The 16,316-nt window shown below is 36.5% G+C and overlaps 1 protein-coding gene across 1 annotated transcript in view; it reads right to left on the bottom strand.

The window, feature by feature from the left end:
• OTOGL (otogelin like) overlaps positions 1 to 16,316 on the bottom strand; it is a 202,897-nt gene that overhangs the window by 43,468 nt on the left and 143,113 nt on the right. The window contains exons 36-43 of the mRNA XM_017543473.2: positions 15,022 to 15,139; positions 10,412 to 10,491; positions 10,046 to 10,114; positions 5,554 to 5,627; positions 2,418 to 2,595; positions 2,001 to 2,143; positions 1,731 to 1,754; positions 1,545 to 1,637 (exon numbers count right to left, since the gene is read on the bottom strand). Coding sequence (XP_017398962.1) covers positions 1,545 to 1,637; positions 1,731 to 1,754; positions 2,001 to 2,143; positions 2,418 to 2,595; positions 5,554 to 5,627; positions 10,046 to 10,114; positions 10,412 to 10,491; positions 15,022 to 15,139 — 779 coding nt within the window. The remainder of the gene's footprint in view (positions 1 to 1,544; positions 1,638 to 1,730; positions 1,755 to 2,000; positions 2,144 to 2,417; positions 2,596 to 5,553; positions 5,628 to 10,045; positions 10,115 to 10,411; positions 10,492 to 15,021; positions 15,140 to 16,316) is intronic.

Here is a 16,316-nt window from a genome sequence, read left to right as displayed (position 1 = left end):
GGCACAGCTGCGCTGGCCGAAACAGCCGCGCTGGTGACCGTGGAGCACCTCTGCCCAGGAATTTCCTAGTCTGTGGGCAATAAAAACACGGCGTCCACTCACCCTCTGCGCTTTCACTGGGAGCTGCAATCCTGAGCTGTTCCTAAACGGCCATCTTGGATCCACCCCCCGTCCTGAAACATACTTTCTTTCCCTTCCCTCTTTCTATTCTTTAAGATTTGTGACCTCCTCCGATAAAGACCTGTTTGACCTACCTATAAACTATAAAACATTAAATTATTCTTCTTTTTATTTCTATGATATCTTGGTCATAATTCTATCACTGTACCTCTTATTGCTTTGTAATCAGCAGATAATTACATTATGCAAATTATGCACAAGTATAAGGTACTTGAGATCAGGATCTATGTTGTTTATCATGTTAAACTCTCGCTAAGTGATTTTCAAAAATAATTCGTCATTAGCTGAATACAGTGCCTGACCAGTGAAAGACCAGTGATGAGTTCATCCGGGGCCAAAAAATAAGTCCTTCCACCCAAATGTTCCAATGACATTGATCAGCTTTGTGTTTATTTCCCACCCACTTGCTGTAAGAATATCAACCTCATCAAACTCAAAGGTCTATGCATATGCTATCATTCAAAATAAGTACCTCACTGATATATTTTGTTTTACTTAATTAAATCTTTTAAATATCTTCTGATATTTTTTGGCTCATTTTAATATATTATTTTCAGTCTAGAATCTAAGGACCTATGCTTACAGGTGGAATTATTTCCAGAAAGCGCATAGTACCTCAGTCATTTTAAGAAAAATCTTTACACATCACATTTTTTATAAATATATATACTTTAGAGAGAACAACTTAGAACTGAGTGAAGTACTCAGTTCATAACACACTCCTGTTTGGCAAACATATAGTCCTTGAGATAAGAGGTTTTCCTGCAAAACCAAATGGCTCCTTTCAAACTTTTTTTTTTTTTTTTTTTTTTATTTTTTTTTTTTTTTTTTTTTTTTTTTATTATTTTTTTTTTTTTTTTATAATGTATTGTTCTTCCTTAATTTATTTCAAAAAGTTAAATATTTTTTTCATATGTTTCTTATTTTAGCTATCATTTATTCACCAAAAAATTAGTGGTGTCAACACTTCAAATCCACTCCTTCCATCTGTTCTTTTTTAATGGTCTTTATTCTGGTGTTCTTGGCTACTAAAATTTTCAACATTATCATCCCTCTCCTTCATATCATTTCCACTCTGTCTCATTTGAAACATGATATTAACTCTGACACAAAGAAGACTGGCTAATCACATTAAATCAGAGGTCACTAGCATATTTAACATGGTCCATGCAGTTAACCTCACAGGAGAAAATATTTGCAATAACTGGAAGATTATTGAGAGAGAAATATAATATTAAGAAACACATTTTTATATTGTCTATGAAATGATTATTATATATAATAACAATCAAATTCCACTGATAATACTTAATTTTTCCTCTTATTGGAAAAAAATGAGAAAAAATTCAACTTTGTTTTCTTACCTTTCTTGCTATCCGATTGACAATTATTTTATGTATAGATGTTGTCATATTTAACTTTTTAAAACAAAGTCCAGAAATTCTTCCAGAGGAAGCCTTAATTTGAAAAAAAAAATAAAATTTCTTGGAGTTAAACATAATTGTAGTGATAAACAAAATGAATGTACTAAACATTTTACAAATACTCACTAGCTTTTTTAATGAGTTTCCATTCTGGAAAAAAATAAAGAAATAATTTTAAGTGCATTATTTGACTTTTTAAAACATTATTTGAATTAATATTATATGCCTGTAAATAGATTCATATGAAAGATTTTCAGAAATGTTTCTGAAACATTATCATAAGACCAATCTCAGTGAATTCTTGAGCTCCTTCCTCCTATGAGAATCCCTGATGTTGCAATAGACATCAGCTATAGATTTATGACAAAGTGACTGCAAAAATGAATTATGACCCACCTGATTCATGGAACATTTTTCTATATGAGCAATTATAATTTCACCAGGAATTCTTAGTAAGATATAAGAAGCCATGCTATATAATGCTGCATTATTTCCATCAAATGTAATAATGCTCAGTTCCGACAACATGGAACACCGACCTAAAAAAATGGTGGAAAGTGGATTTAGTCTATTAACTATTTCTATTTTTAGTAATAATTGCTTTTCAAAAAAAATCTGTTAAATTAGCTTTATTATGTTTGACAGGAAGCAACTCTAAAAGTCATATACTGTGAACCAAAAGCACAGTGTATACAAAATCAAAAAATTTTGAGAAAACTCAATTTTGGATTGATGAGGTGAAAGGTTAAAAAAGTAACAATCTCTCCAGATCAAACAAACAAAAAGATCACGATTTAGCAAATGCAGACTTACAAGGACATTCCCACTCAGGGCAGCAGATATCACTGTTCACTTGAACTGGCCTTCCTCGGAAACCACAGTCAGGCATTTCCACGTCCTTTGGGCAATGAAGAGACCAGTTGTATAACTGCCATTCCATATTAAGGCATATGTATTGGCTACAATTATAAACAGGATCAAATTGCTGAGGCTGTTAATGAAAAAAAAATTAGTGGGTTTTTTTTCCATTCTCAACTAATGTTTTTAACTGATTTTAAAATTTCATGTTCATGTTGCCCATGGTATACATTTATTAAATACAAAATCTTTTGAAAGATAAAGAACTAAAATTTCACTACAATTTTTGTTGATGTATTTAATTTAACCTTTACCTTAATACTGATTGGCTATTAGATTGCCCATATATTCAAACATCTGAAGAAAACAATGTTTTCCTAAATTCCCTAGATTAGTTTTTTGCAAGCAAATTTATACAATGACAGCTGACCTTGCACATTATGTTGTGTAAAGCCAGTATATGAATATAACTTCCATTAATGTCAACTTAAAAATTACAACTTAATGCTATCTAAATACTATCTAAACTTTTATTAATACTATCTAAATATTATCTAAACTTAATACTACCTAAACTTTTATTAAAAGTTAATAAATAACATCAGTTTGACAGTACCTAGAGCATATAATTATAAATTAATTTTTACATGTAACTCAAAATGTCTAGGTAAAAAAATAATAAATAAGTGGTAGATTTTTCAAAGTTTATAAATCATATTCCATTTAAATTATGGGAACAATTATAGCAATGCTAAACTAGACATTATTCTAATTAACCCATTTCATTCTCATAACCCTCTGAGGTAGATACTATTATTTTATATTTGTTTTATAGATGAGTAAACAGGATAGGAGTTAAAGTAATTTGCCCAAGGTCCCACAGCTAGAAAGTAGTAGAGTCAGCATCTAAGTCCAGGCATTGTTACTCAGGAATCTGTCCTCTTGACCGTTACTCTCTACTGCATGTCTGGGGATTTTGGAATAAATGTTAACAACTATTTAGCAACTGTTACATACCATATACCAATAAAATATCTTCTTTCATTTGCCTCTCCTTAAATCTTTTGGATCAGTTTCTATCATTCCAATATAATACATGATTTTAAAATAAGGTTAAGACAAATTAGTAATTTTTTAAATAGTAAGACTCTTAAGTGAGGACCTCAAAATTTAAGAGTCCAATTTTCCAAAATTTTCTGTGTAAAAGTTGTACCAGTTCTCAGGTATTGACCTTACTTTTCATTTAGCAAGAAAAATAAAAGCAATTGGAAGAGAACTATGGCCCTCACAGACATCTAAACCATCTAAAGGATTTTAAACCTACCACTCTATTGAAACTCTTTTTAACAAGATCATGAACAACTCACATTGTTAAATCCAATGATCAATTCTCAGGTCTCATCTCAGACCTATTAATATATTCAGTATAGGTTATTACTCAAAATATTACTTTATAATTTTTTTCCTTGGATTTCAGATCACCTGCAGCCTCCTATATTTTCTCCTATTTCTCTGGTTAACATTATTTGCATGTCTGTCATCTTCTCTCAGCCTATGAAAGTTGTAGTGACCCTTTTCACTTCTCTATCTGCACTTGCTCCCTTAATAATCTCAGTCAGTCTCATACCATTTATCCACTGAGAATTCCCCAAATTTTTTCTCAGCATGACCTATATATGCTCCATATATGTTCTACCAAATCTGTAGGTCCACAGCTTTTTGCTATTTGTGAGGAATCTCAAGCTTCATATGGTAAAACTGAACTAGTGATTAGACCCACCCCAGATATTCACTCCTCATGATTTCTCCAACCTGGTTGACATCAACCCTTTAGTTGCTCAAGGCAAAAGTCTTAGAATCTTTGTTGCTTTCCTTTTACTCATAGTTCACATATAATCTTTCAGTAAGTTCTGTGGCCTCTACCTTCAAAATATATCCAGGATGCAGGCACTTTTCTCCATCTTCACTGCTATCACCTGAGCCAGGCCATCATCATCTCCGGCCTAAATTCCTGCAATAGCCTCCTAACCAGTTCTATTGTCTCTTTATACCTAATCCACAATACAGCAGCCAAAATGATCTTGAAACTACTCAGATAGTGTAATTCCTTGACTCAAAAATATACAGCATCTTCCCATGTCATTTAGAACAAAAGCCACAGTCTTTACAATACAAGGTCTAACATAATCTACTTTATTGTCTACTATTTTATTCCTTTCTTACTTACTGGTCTCCTTGTCATTCTTTTAACATGTGAGGTACATTCTTGCCTCAAGGCCCTTACACTTGCTGGTCCCTCTGCCTGGAACATTGTTGCCCCCGTCCTCTACATTGTTCACTTTCTCAACATTTACAGACCTTTTCCTTAGAAGTCACCTTACCAGTGAAGATTTCCTGGCCATTTTATTAAAAATAGTATTATTTTTCTCCTGACCAGCACCTTCTGTCATTTTATATAACTTCATTTATTTTTCTTATTGGCTATCTCAGAAACTTCAATAGAACATAAACTCTGGAGAAGCAGGAATGTTTGCTTACTTTTATATTTTTTTCCATAGGATCTGAATAAGTGAATAATGCCTGGCCAGAAATGGCGCTGAATAAATATTGGTTGAATAAATAACTCGTTTATCAGAGCAAATGGTATATTTGAAATAAGAAGATCTCTGCCCAAGTCTCAGCAGAGAAAACTGCTAGCTCTAGAGGCCAACAGCCTTTACCTTTTTCGCTTACCAGTGTATGTTTAACATCTTGCACAGTGACTGACATTGACTAGATGCTTAATAGCTTATGAATGCCTGATTCACAGAGAAATGCAGACTAGATAACTCTTTATTAAGAAATCACACTTAAGATCTTTTTTCGATTTTGTTTTTTTTAGTGTGACTAGAAGCTAATTAATAAGAAATATCCGAAAGAGTTAAGAAAATACAATTGTTCCAATAAAATGCATATTTCTTATCATCTTTTAGCAAGGATAGACTAGAGAACATACCAAAAAAACTTTAGTAGCATTTGGATATTGACACAGAAATTTAAGAGAATGATATATGGAAATGACAAAGAACTAGAAGTTATTGTTCAGTCATACCTCACATTCCAAGCCTGTGGTTGGTGTTAGCATATCAAACACAGTGATGTCTGATGGAGTAATCATTTCCAAAACTGTCAGAAATGAAAATGTAATCCTCATTAGTGGAATCATTTATCATGTATGGAATTGACATGTGACAGAAACTGTGCTAAGAAATTTTATATGGATTATTTCACATATTCCTTCCTAAAATCCTGTTGATGTTGGTAATAATAGTATTGACATTTTACAGATGAGGAAACTAAGCTGTAGAGAAATAAGGCTGTTAAGCAGCAGAGGCAGAATCTGGACTCGGAAATGAATTCTGATTCCAGAATTTTGACTTTTAATCACCATTCTATAAACACCTTCACCTTTTTAATGGTGCCAACAGAATTGTTGAACAGGTTACAGATAAATTAATATATCATTAACCATTCCTCAGGAGTTAAAAATTTTGTTGCATTTTGAAAATACATAATGAGGTTGACTCCTTTATTTTGGTGAATCTTGAGAATGTGTTCTTTGTAAGAAGAATAGATGTTGCTGTGGACCATGTGGAGACCCTAGTTGATGGGTGTGGTTTAGGGGTGACCCATGGAAAAGGGAGATGTGATTGGTAAACACATTTGTGAGGCACCTTCTAAAGGTGCCAGTATTAGAGGTACCTCTAAAATATTCAGTCTGAAAGATTACAGAAGAGCCACAATGAATGGCTGAAATTATTCTCAGCTATAATTGCAGTGCCCACAATTGATAGTTTAAAAATAACCTCATTAGTTTCCTATTGCAGCTATAACAAATTACCACAAATTTAGCAACTTAAAACAACACCAATGTATTAGCTGTTCTGGATCTCACTGTAGACATTTCTCAATGTATACATATTTCAAAACAACATGTACACAATAAATATATACAATCTTTGTCAATTTTTAAACTTAATTAATTTGTAAATGAAAGAAGTCCTAAAATCAAGCTATCAGTTGGACTGCATTCCTTCTGGAGGCTCTAAGGAGACTGTTTCCTGGTCTCTTCCAAATTCTACGAACTACCTGTACTTGGCTCATTGTCCCTCCCTTTACCTTCAAAACCACAGCACAATAGATTCAAATCAATCTCTCTCTCTTCCCCTTCTTCCTTCCCTTTCATTCCCCTTCTTTCCTCTAATTCTGCTATCACATCACCTTCTCTGACTCTAACTCTCTTGCCTCTCTCTTATAAGGACATCTGTGATTACATTGGCATCACATGAATATTCCAGGATAATTTCCCCATCTCATGATCCAGACATAAGCCAGTCAGCATCTTAATTTAGCCATATCTACAGCCATATAATGTCATATATTCATAAAATCTGGGAACTAAGACATGAACATTTTTGGAGAACCATTTTTCAGCATACCACAATGACATTTTATAAACTTTTACTTTTTCTGGCTTTGTGCAGTGGCTCTCACCTGTAATTCCAGCACTTTGGGAAGCCAAGGCAGGTAGATCACTTGATGCTAGGAGTTTGAGACCAGCCTGGCCAACATGGCAAAACCCCATCTCTATTAAAAATACAAAAATTATCCGGGCATGGTGATGCCCTGTAGACCCAGCTACTTGGGAGGATGAGGCAGGAGAATCGCTTGAACCCAGGAGGCAGAGGTTGCATGAGCAGAGATTGTGCCACTGTACTCCAGCCTAGGTAACAGAGTGAGACTCCATCTCAAAAAATAAATAGATAAAAATAAAAATTTTTTTTGGCTAAATAAATTCTATAAATTACCCTCGTTTTATACTTATTTTATTGTTTCTAACTTGCAGTGCAGGTAAAGTAGAACAAAAATTTCTACTTTTTTGTCCTATGTGCAATGTTGATATCTTAGATCTTGTATCATCTAAAGAATGTGATATTTAATACAGTCTTAAATATCTTTATTCCATCATTATAAACATTTAGGCAAAGGAAAAGAAGGCAACATTCTAGTCTAATCCAAGGACACAGTCACAAAACAATTCTAATGACTGGGGCTGGACACGGTGGCTCCCGCCTATAAACCCAGCATTTGTGGGGGCTGAGGCAGGTGGATCACCTGATGTCAGGAGTTTGAGACCAGTCTAGCCAGCATGGTGAAACCCCATCTCTACTAAAAATACAAAAACTAGCCAGGCGTGTTGGTGGGCACCTGTAATCCCAGCTACTCAGGAGGCTGAGGCAGGAGAATCACTTGAACCCAGGAGGTGGAGGTTGCAGTGAGCCAAGATCATGCCACTACACTCCAGCCTGGGTGACAGAGTGAGACTCCATCTCAAAAAAAAAAAAAAAAAAAAAATTCTAATAACTGGGAATTTCAGTGGTCTTAATGAAAGAGTCCATTGTTACCTAAAATCATCAAAGGCTTATAAACATTATCTGGGTGTGGACTTACAATGACCAAGCTGTCTTGATAACTATAGCTTTGTGGTGTCTTCAAACTGAGAATTATGAGGCCTCCAAATTAGTTATATTTCAAAATTGTTTTGGCTGCTCTAGGTTGCTTGTACTTCCTTATGAATTTAGGGTTAACTTACCAATTTCTGCAAAGAAGTAGCTTGGATTTTGATAAGGATTGTATTGCGTCTATAAATACAATTTGGGAGTATTGCTATTTTAACAATATCAACTCTACTAATCCATGAATTTGGAATTTCTTCAGCTTCTTAATTCTATCAATAACGTTTTATAGCTTTTATTGTACAAGTTTTACACTTCTTTTGCTACATATATTCTAAGCATTTTATTCTTTTTGACTACTATAAATGCATTTGTTTCCTCCATTTCATTTTCAGATTGTTCAAGGCTGGTATATAGAAATATAATTGATTTTTGTGTATTGCTCTTGTATTCTGCAAACTTGCTGAACTCATATATTATTGCTAATAGTTTTGAGTACATCTCTCAGAATAATCTAAGATTATATCATCTGCAATTATAAATAGCTTTATTTTTCTTATTTTTGAGGATAATGAAATATCGTTAGATTATCTACATATAGATTGTGGTGATTTAAATCATTTTAGACATTTGAGATATATGTTGAATATTAATTTACAAGACATAAGAGAACTCAAAGTAGACAGCAACACTTAGAATCATTAACAGTCTATGTCCCAGATGTTAAATCATGCAACCTTATTTCATAGACTTATTCCTCTTATAAATTGAATGACGTAGAAGTACCTCCACCTTCTCCCAAAGCGTGCTTTAAACTATAATAAATTCACTGATGCCTAAAATTCCACAACAGTATAGTAATTCCTCATCTCTACGAGGGTAATATGTCTCTCATAGGGCTCTTATCAAGATTAAATATATGCCAAATGCTTAATCCAATACCTGGCATATAATTAGCACACAAACGGTAGCTAACCAAAGAAGCAGTGGTACTAGTGATGGCTGTAGTAAGGCTATTAATTCCCTTTAAAAAATCCAGTTTCTTACCATGAGTCCTTTGTGATCTGCTCCTGATAATCTCTTTCACACCATCTTTTGGCACAAGTCCCCTCAAACTGCACATTCAAGACACACTGACCTGCTTAGGATTCCTTCATGTGACATATTCCTTCTCACTTCCAGACTTTGCACATGCTGTCCTTCTAATAGGAGCATAGGTCGCCTTATCCTAGCCTACCCAACTCCTATCTTCAATTAGCCTTCTGAGACCTCCAAAATAAATATGGTGGCCATCCTGTGGGCTGCTTGTATTTTCCCCTGTTGTAAGATTGTCGTAGCCTCTGGTCTATCAGCAGTTTTAGGGTAAGGGCTGTGACTTGTTTACTATACCTCCTCACTGAGTGCCAGGACAGTACTTGGTAGAGTTGATGCTCAATTAAACCTTGTCAAATAAACTGAAAGAATAAATATCTGAACTTGACCTACGTTATAATACCTTGAAGAATAATACCGTAAGTTTAAGCCTTACTGTGAGTGGATTATTAAATCCTTTCCTGAGGCCAGTTTCAAAGTGCGGGAAGAAAGCAGGGCTAGGAGCCCGGAATGCCTCCTCCAGAGCCTGAGACAGAATGCAAACACGGAAATGGAGGCAGAAAGGAAACCCTGATTTACATCTATGTTTCATTAGAGCCAATTTAATCGCCATGAAAATTTAAGCGGGATTTAATCAAACCTAAAAGTAGAATTTAGGTTTTTAGATGTGAGGGAAGGCCAAGGAATCTATACGAACTGAAATGAAGAACGAGGTGGATCAAAAATAGAAGCCATTCACAAAATGAGGCATGCAGCCCAGCGCAGTGTGGCTCACGCCTGTAACCCCAGCACTTTGGGAGGTTCAGGCAGAAGAATGCTTTAAGGCCCGAAGTTCTAGAAAACATGGCATGCTGAGCCAATGAATGAGCTTAATGAATAAAAGTGACTGTTGGGTTTCCAAGCCCATAGGATAATATTAATAATAGCAGCTGTGATAAATGTACCAATACTCAAATTACATAATGCTACTTTTGTTGTCAAAAATTATAACAATACCTGTAAACATGGGTACAGTTGGCTTAGCTGGTGGTATTAATGCTGGTTCTGTAGGAATCACAGGTATGCCTACAAAGAAACAAAGATGCTCTTTTTAAAACTATATTTGCTTAAAATGAGATCCACATATTTCATAGAGGGCTCTTTAGCTTCAAGGAAAATGTTTTGGGAAAGAGAATGTAAGAGGGTTGTTAGTGAAAGATCTACATGATGTAAAAAGTAATTAGAAAAAAACCGCTATGTAAGGGATATTGAAGAAGAATCTTGATTATCTGTCTAAAACTTCTGTTTACAACCAATTGCCTCAGAGAGAAAATATGCAAGCATATCATTTTTCAGAGTAAATTAAGCAAGTTTCACACTTACAGTCTCCTGGATAAACACACTTGAGGGTGACCTCATCAAGGATCATATTTTTAGGGCAGTAGGGCAAGCATCCTTCAACCCTTTACATGAAAAAAAGAGTAAATCAAAGTGAAAAAAAGTTGGAAATACCAAAAAAGGACTACATTTAACATATGCAACTAGGATATATTCTTCCTAAAATGCTTCTATATACCCTTGTCAAGCACTAAGAACTGCTCCATCTGCTACCAATCCATCATACTTCATTTTATAAAATCACAAGCTAGAGGATAAGAGACAGCTTTAAGATTAAGGCAGAACTTGAACACAGAATATTCAAACCATATACTTATGCTTGGGGCACACTAAGGCCATGTTGTATAAGTCAGTGGAAATGTGGAAAAATAATTTATTAATATTATATTGTTGTTGTTGTTGTTAAGAATAATTTATTAAGATTATGTTGTTGTTGTTGCTGGTGGTGGTGGTGGTGGTGGTGGTGACAGGGTCTTACTCTGTCACCCAGGCTGCAGTGTAGTGATGTGACCTTGGCTCACTGCAGCCTCTTCCTCCTGGGCCCAGGTGATCTTCCCACCTCAGCCTCCTGAGTAGCTGGCATGTGCCACCATGCCTGGCTAATTTTTTTTCTATTTTTTTGTAGAGATGGAGTTTCATCATGTTGCCCACGCTGCTCTTGAATTCCTGGGCTCAAGCAATCAGCCCGTCTCAGCCTCCCAAAGTGTTGGGATTACAGGCATGAACCCCATCACCTGGCCATTTTATTGAAATTTTAATCTGTATTGATGGCACTGCTGCTTTCCACTCTTATACTCCCCTCATATCCAAGCAGATTGGCATGCTCTTTGACACTACCCTTGCCTTGACAGTGTTTGTAGAACAAATAGAGTACCTTCAGTGGCTCTCCCTGCCTGTTATTAAATCCTAAACTCACTGAAAAGATATTAGTGCTCTCTAGGTAGAAGGGGTGAACACAGCTGTAGCTCTTTTGAGAACAGGGAGAGGAAGGAGCAGAAGCTGTAGTTTTCAAGAGTATTAGGGCCTGTGCCCAAATCTGGGGCAGTGCCCTGAAAGAACATGGTTGTATAAGAGCCTGAAAAGATTCAGTTTCTAACCCTAGGATGTCTGGCCTTGGTAAGAATCCCCAGTCCTTGTTTGGAGCACAGAAGCCAAGGGAGAGTCTCAAATTTCAAGAGGCCATGTTGTAGGCCAAAGACAAGAAGGAACATGAGAACACTTTTCTTCTAAAGGAATGGAGACAAAATAATGACTGAGAGTACATTTTCTTCATGTCCAATTAAGGCTCAATTTATTCTAAATCAAAAGAAAAAAATATAATCCTTCAGGTGCAACCAACTCTAATTATTATACCACAGAGAATTCATGCAGATATTGTTATAAAAAGGCTTGCTCGTCTGCCTCTAGAATATTCTAGCAGTTTTTAATGATATATTTAAATATTTTAAAAACATTTCCATTGCCTTATCTGTAAAGAATTTGAATTAAGAGTACTGAAGGCTTCATTTCATTCCAGATGGAAACAAGCTAACTCAACACTAAAGGTAAATGCTGCCCAGAAGACCCTTGTTCTTGTAGGCAAATCCAGGCAACAGTTTTTAAAGACCAAGAAAAGTTAACTTCTGTCTTAATGAGTTTTAATGAAACACATTTAGCCATCTCTTAGATACCTCCTTCACAATTGATTTTTTAAAAACACAAAGAGCTCAGCTTATATAGCTATTTATTTCCTAAAATGAAGTTCAGTAATAAAACTTCAACTAGCATATGACATTCTTATTCTCTCCTAAACTTTGTGAAGTGGAAGAAAACAGAAAAAGGAAAGTTACTGGATCACTGAAAGCAGGGACTAGCTATTCATTATTTAATTGGGTCAAAATCAATTTTTATGCAACTCAATTATTTTGCAGCTGTTTTATGCAAGTCGAAACCACAGCCATCCTTGTACAATACTTTTCAAAAAACCATTAACTTGTTCCTTAAAATGCTTTATTGTCAACATAGCAGGTTTGCTTTCTTTTATCATACAATTGGTATTCTACTCAATTTCTAACTGATAAGTTTAATGCCTCAGATGCAGAATGGTTCTTATAATAGGTATATTAGATGATAGGAATAACAGTGTTTACATATGTGCTCTAGGTATACTATTTGGCAACTTTTCTTATAAAATCTGTAATTTTTCAATGAAACATTTTTATTCTAAACACTTGCTATGTGCCAGAAACTGCAATCACCTAGAACAAGAGTTCTGGTTCTGTAGCGGACTTGGAGGAGGAGGCGAAAGGGCTCGTTAAAGCCCCAGCTTAGAACTTGTGTCCCCCCTCAAGTACTGCAGGTACGAAGCATAATAATTAGCCACCTTGGCACAGGGAAAGTACAAGGAAAAAGAAATGAAGGTAGAGATGAGAATCAGTTGGACAAGGGCAAAATTTCATCCTGAGTCTCTTCTCTGCACCCCAGCCATACAGAAAGAGAAACTTATGGACAGCTACAGGCCAATACACTGGAAGCATTAAGGATCAGGGTTCTACCACCCCAGAGACTGGTCATGCCACAGAAGTCATAAACTAGCCAAATGCCAATTGAAAATGTAGCTCAATGTCTTCCCCAGTGCCTGGCCAGCTGTGCCTGCTGCTGTGTTCTCCCACATGCCCTCCCCATTGCTTAGCCTCACCCCAGGGCCACTGTTGCATGCTGTCATCCTGATAGTTACCAGAAAAGGCAGGAAATAGATTTGTGAGTGGGAGAAGTTCAAATGAATGATGAAGACTTGAGAAGAAAATAAGTGATTGTTTTCATTTTTAAGAAACTAAACAGAAATATCACGTTCCTTCCTCTGATCTCATAGCACTTCACATACGACAGAGTATAGCAGTCCAAACCCTGGCACTACTGCTTACGAACTGTGTGACCAGGGAGCCACAGTGGCTCAGGCCACTTGTCTTGGCAATTGAGGAGATGAGGCTGTGGGTTCGAGGCCAGCCTGGACAACTTAAGAACATCTCATTGATTTAAAAANAAAAAAAAAAAAAAAAAGGATGTGACCAAGACAAATTGCGTTGCTTCTCTGTGCCTCAGCTGGTTTCTCCTCTGGGAATGACAGTAAGGAGATTACCCATTTTACAGCACTTGGCACATAGTTCATGTTTACTGTAAATACCTAAATGAGCTAGCTGTTGTAGTTACCCCTCAAGGCCTCCCTAGGCCTCTTTCCATTGCATTGTCATTGTTTTCTTCTGTTTCTGTCTCCTTCCAAAGATTGTGAGCCCCTTGAGAGAGGGGCTGGATCTTACAGAGGGGCTAGATCTTACCTATAGGCAATATTTGCCATAGAATAGAAGCTCACAATTGTTCAATGTAAAATGATTCTCCTAAAAATATTCCCTCCTACTGTTTCATATCTCCTTTATGAAAAATTATTATATTAAAAAAAAAGCTGTTTACACTCTCTGTCACTGTTTTGTCTCTTCCTAATTTTCTGACTTGCTAAATCCAATGAACAATTTTCCATATCAAACCCTATATGCTCAAAATCAAATTCCTGAACTTCCTCTAACTGTTTCTTCTAACATCTTCTTTATCTCAGTAAATGGCAATGCAGTCCTTCTATTAGATCAAATCATTTGAAATTATTGCTGTTTGACCAATTTGGCTACCAAAAATGGCAAAACTTCATATTATTTCGCCTAATACCTGCTGAGACCAAAACTTGACTTTTTAACTCCTCTTTCTCTCATAAGTGATATTAACTCTTGTTTGTTCCTCATAACCTCCAGGGCCACCAACCTAGTCAAATCTCCTTCATTTCTGTCTATCTCACTGATCAATTCTGCCCTGTCCTCCCTGTCTCCAAGAGCCCATTCTCAGTACAACAGCCAAAGTACACTTTTTAAAACATAAATCCTATCATGCCACTCTGCTGCCTAACAGGCTACAAAGCCTTATATGATTTGTCCACTACTGTTATTCTCTCATCTCCCACTTCTTTCCATTTTGCTCACTTTGTTCTAACTTATGGCCTCCTTGCTGATCCTCAAACACACCAAACACATTCCCACTTTAGGACCTTTGCACTATTCTCAGATTCAAGACTCTTCCTCAGATAACCACCTGGCCAGTCCCTTTACTACATTTAGATCTCTGACCAGATGTCACCTTGTCAGGGTGCTCTTACCTGACCACCAATATTAATTGGCACACACACACACATACACACACACACACCTTATGCTCTCCGTCTCCCTTACCTTCCTTTATTTTTCTCTGTGACACATATCCGCCATAACAATATGTTGCATTATATATTTAACATTTTTGTTTGGTTATTTTTTGCTCAATCCAACAATATGTAAGCTTCATGAGAGCAAATACTTGTCTATTTTGTTCAGTATGGTCTCCCCAGCAGCAAGAAGATTGCCTGCCACACAGTAGACTCTCAATAACTACTTCTTAATTTAAGTGAAATTAATATTATGAAAGAATATATAGTATATACAACTTGAGAATGGCTGTTTTTAAATCTTGAAACAATTCACTGAAAACAGAATTTGCTAAGGCTGGAATTTGATCATTTATTGGTAAATATTACTTACGGTGGAAGAAATTTACATGCTAGTGCTTCAGGGTCACTACAGGTTTTAAAACAGGGAGTAGCACAAGGTTCATATCTCCATTCACACATCCTCCTGTAAGGCACTGCTGTCTGGATTTCTGGGAGAAAATAAAGTTTAGATTGTGTGCATATTAAATACTTAACTTGAAAAACTAACAGTCTTGCTCTGTTGCCCAGGCTGGCGTGCAGTGGCGCCATCTCAGCTCATCACAACCTCCACCTATCAGGTTCAAGTGATTCTCATGCCTCAGCCTCCCAAGTAGCAGGAACTACAGGCACATGCCACCATGCCTGGATAATTTTTATATTTTTAATAGAGACAAGGTTTCGCATGTTGACCAGGCCAATCTCGAATTCCTGGTCTCAGGTGATCCACCCGCCTTGGCCTCCCAAAGTGCTGGGATTACGGGTGTGAGCCACTGTGCCTGGCTGAAAACTAACAATTTCTTATATGAATCCTCCTAGGGTTTGACCCCTCTTTGACTACAGTGCCACAGGAAAGACAGACCTAAAGAAAAAAAAAAACACTGCAATTGCTTGGTGACCAAAGCATTTCATGCTCAGATTAAATATCTACATGTTCACCTATTTTCCAGAGATTTAAGAAACCAAAGGGGGCCAGGCATGGTAGCTCACACTTGTAATCCCAGCACTTTGGGAGCCCAAGGTGGGCGGATCACAAGATCAGGAGTTTGAGACCAGCCTGGCCAATATGGTGAAACCCCATCTCTACTAAAAATATAAAAATTAGCCGGGCATGCTGGTGGGTGCCTGTAGTCCCAGCTACTTGGAAGGTTACAAGCCTACAATAGGCTCCGGGAGTTTCCTAGGTTTCTGAAGCCTACAAAGATCAGCTTCTGATTTCCTAATGATGTCATGTGCTATAGTTCTCTAAGCCTCAAATGGAGGTACTAGGTCTGGTTCTAAGAGTACATATTTTTAGAGCAGAGGGGAAATAGAGGTCTATAAAGGTCAACTTTGGGTAAATTCAAGTAAGCAAATCATAAGCAACTCACACCCACTCTATGGAATGTTATATAGATGTGTCAGTGGTTCTTTTTCTCAAGTGCACAGCACAGGAGGACAGGTCTACCCTTGGTTCTCCTTGCTTTCTCTCTCCCATGTGCCCTTCTCAAAACAGCTATAAAAAGTTGTGAGAATTATCCTGAGGTAAGGAGAAATCCAGGCTCTGTTGCCATTCCCAACAGGATGTCCTGCAAAGTGTGTGCTCAGTGATTCCAGTTGCACCTGAAGCATCAAATCCAGAGCAGAGTG

Source organism: Cebus imitator, unplaced genomic scaffold (genome assembly GCF_001604975.1).
Source record: "Cebus imitator isolate Cc_AM_T3 unplaced genomic scaffold, Cebus_imitator-1.0 Scaffold156, whole genome shotgun sequence".
Taxonomy (NCBI): Eukaryota; Metazoa; Chordata; class Mammalia; order Primates; family Cebidae; genus Cebus; species Cebus imitator.
The sequence above is the reverse complement of the archived record's forward strand: the minus strand, read 5'-3'. Positions and strand labels throughout refer to the sequence as shown.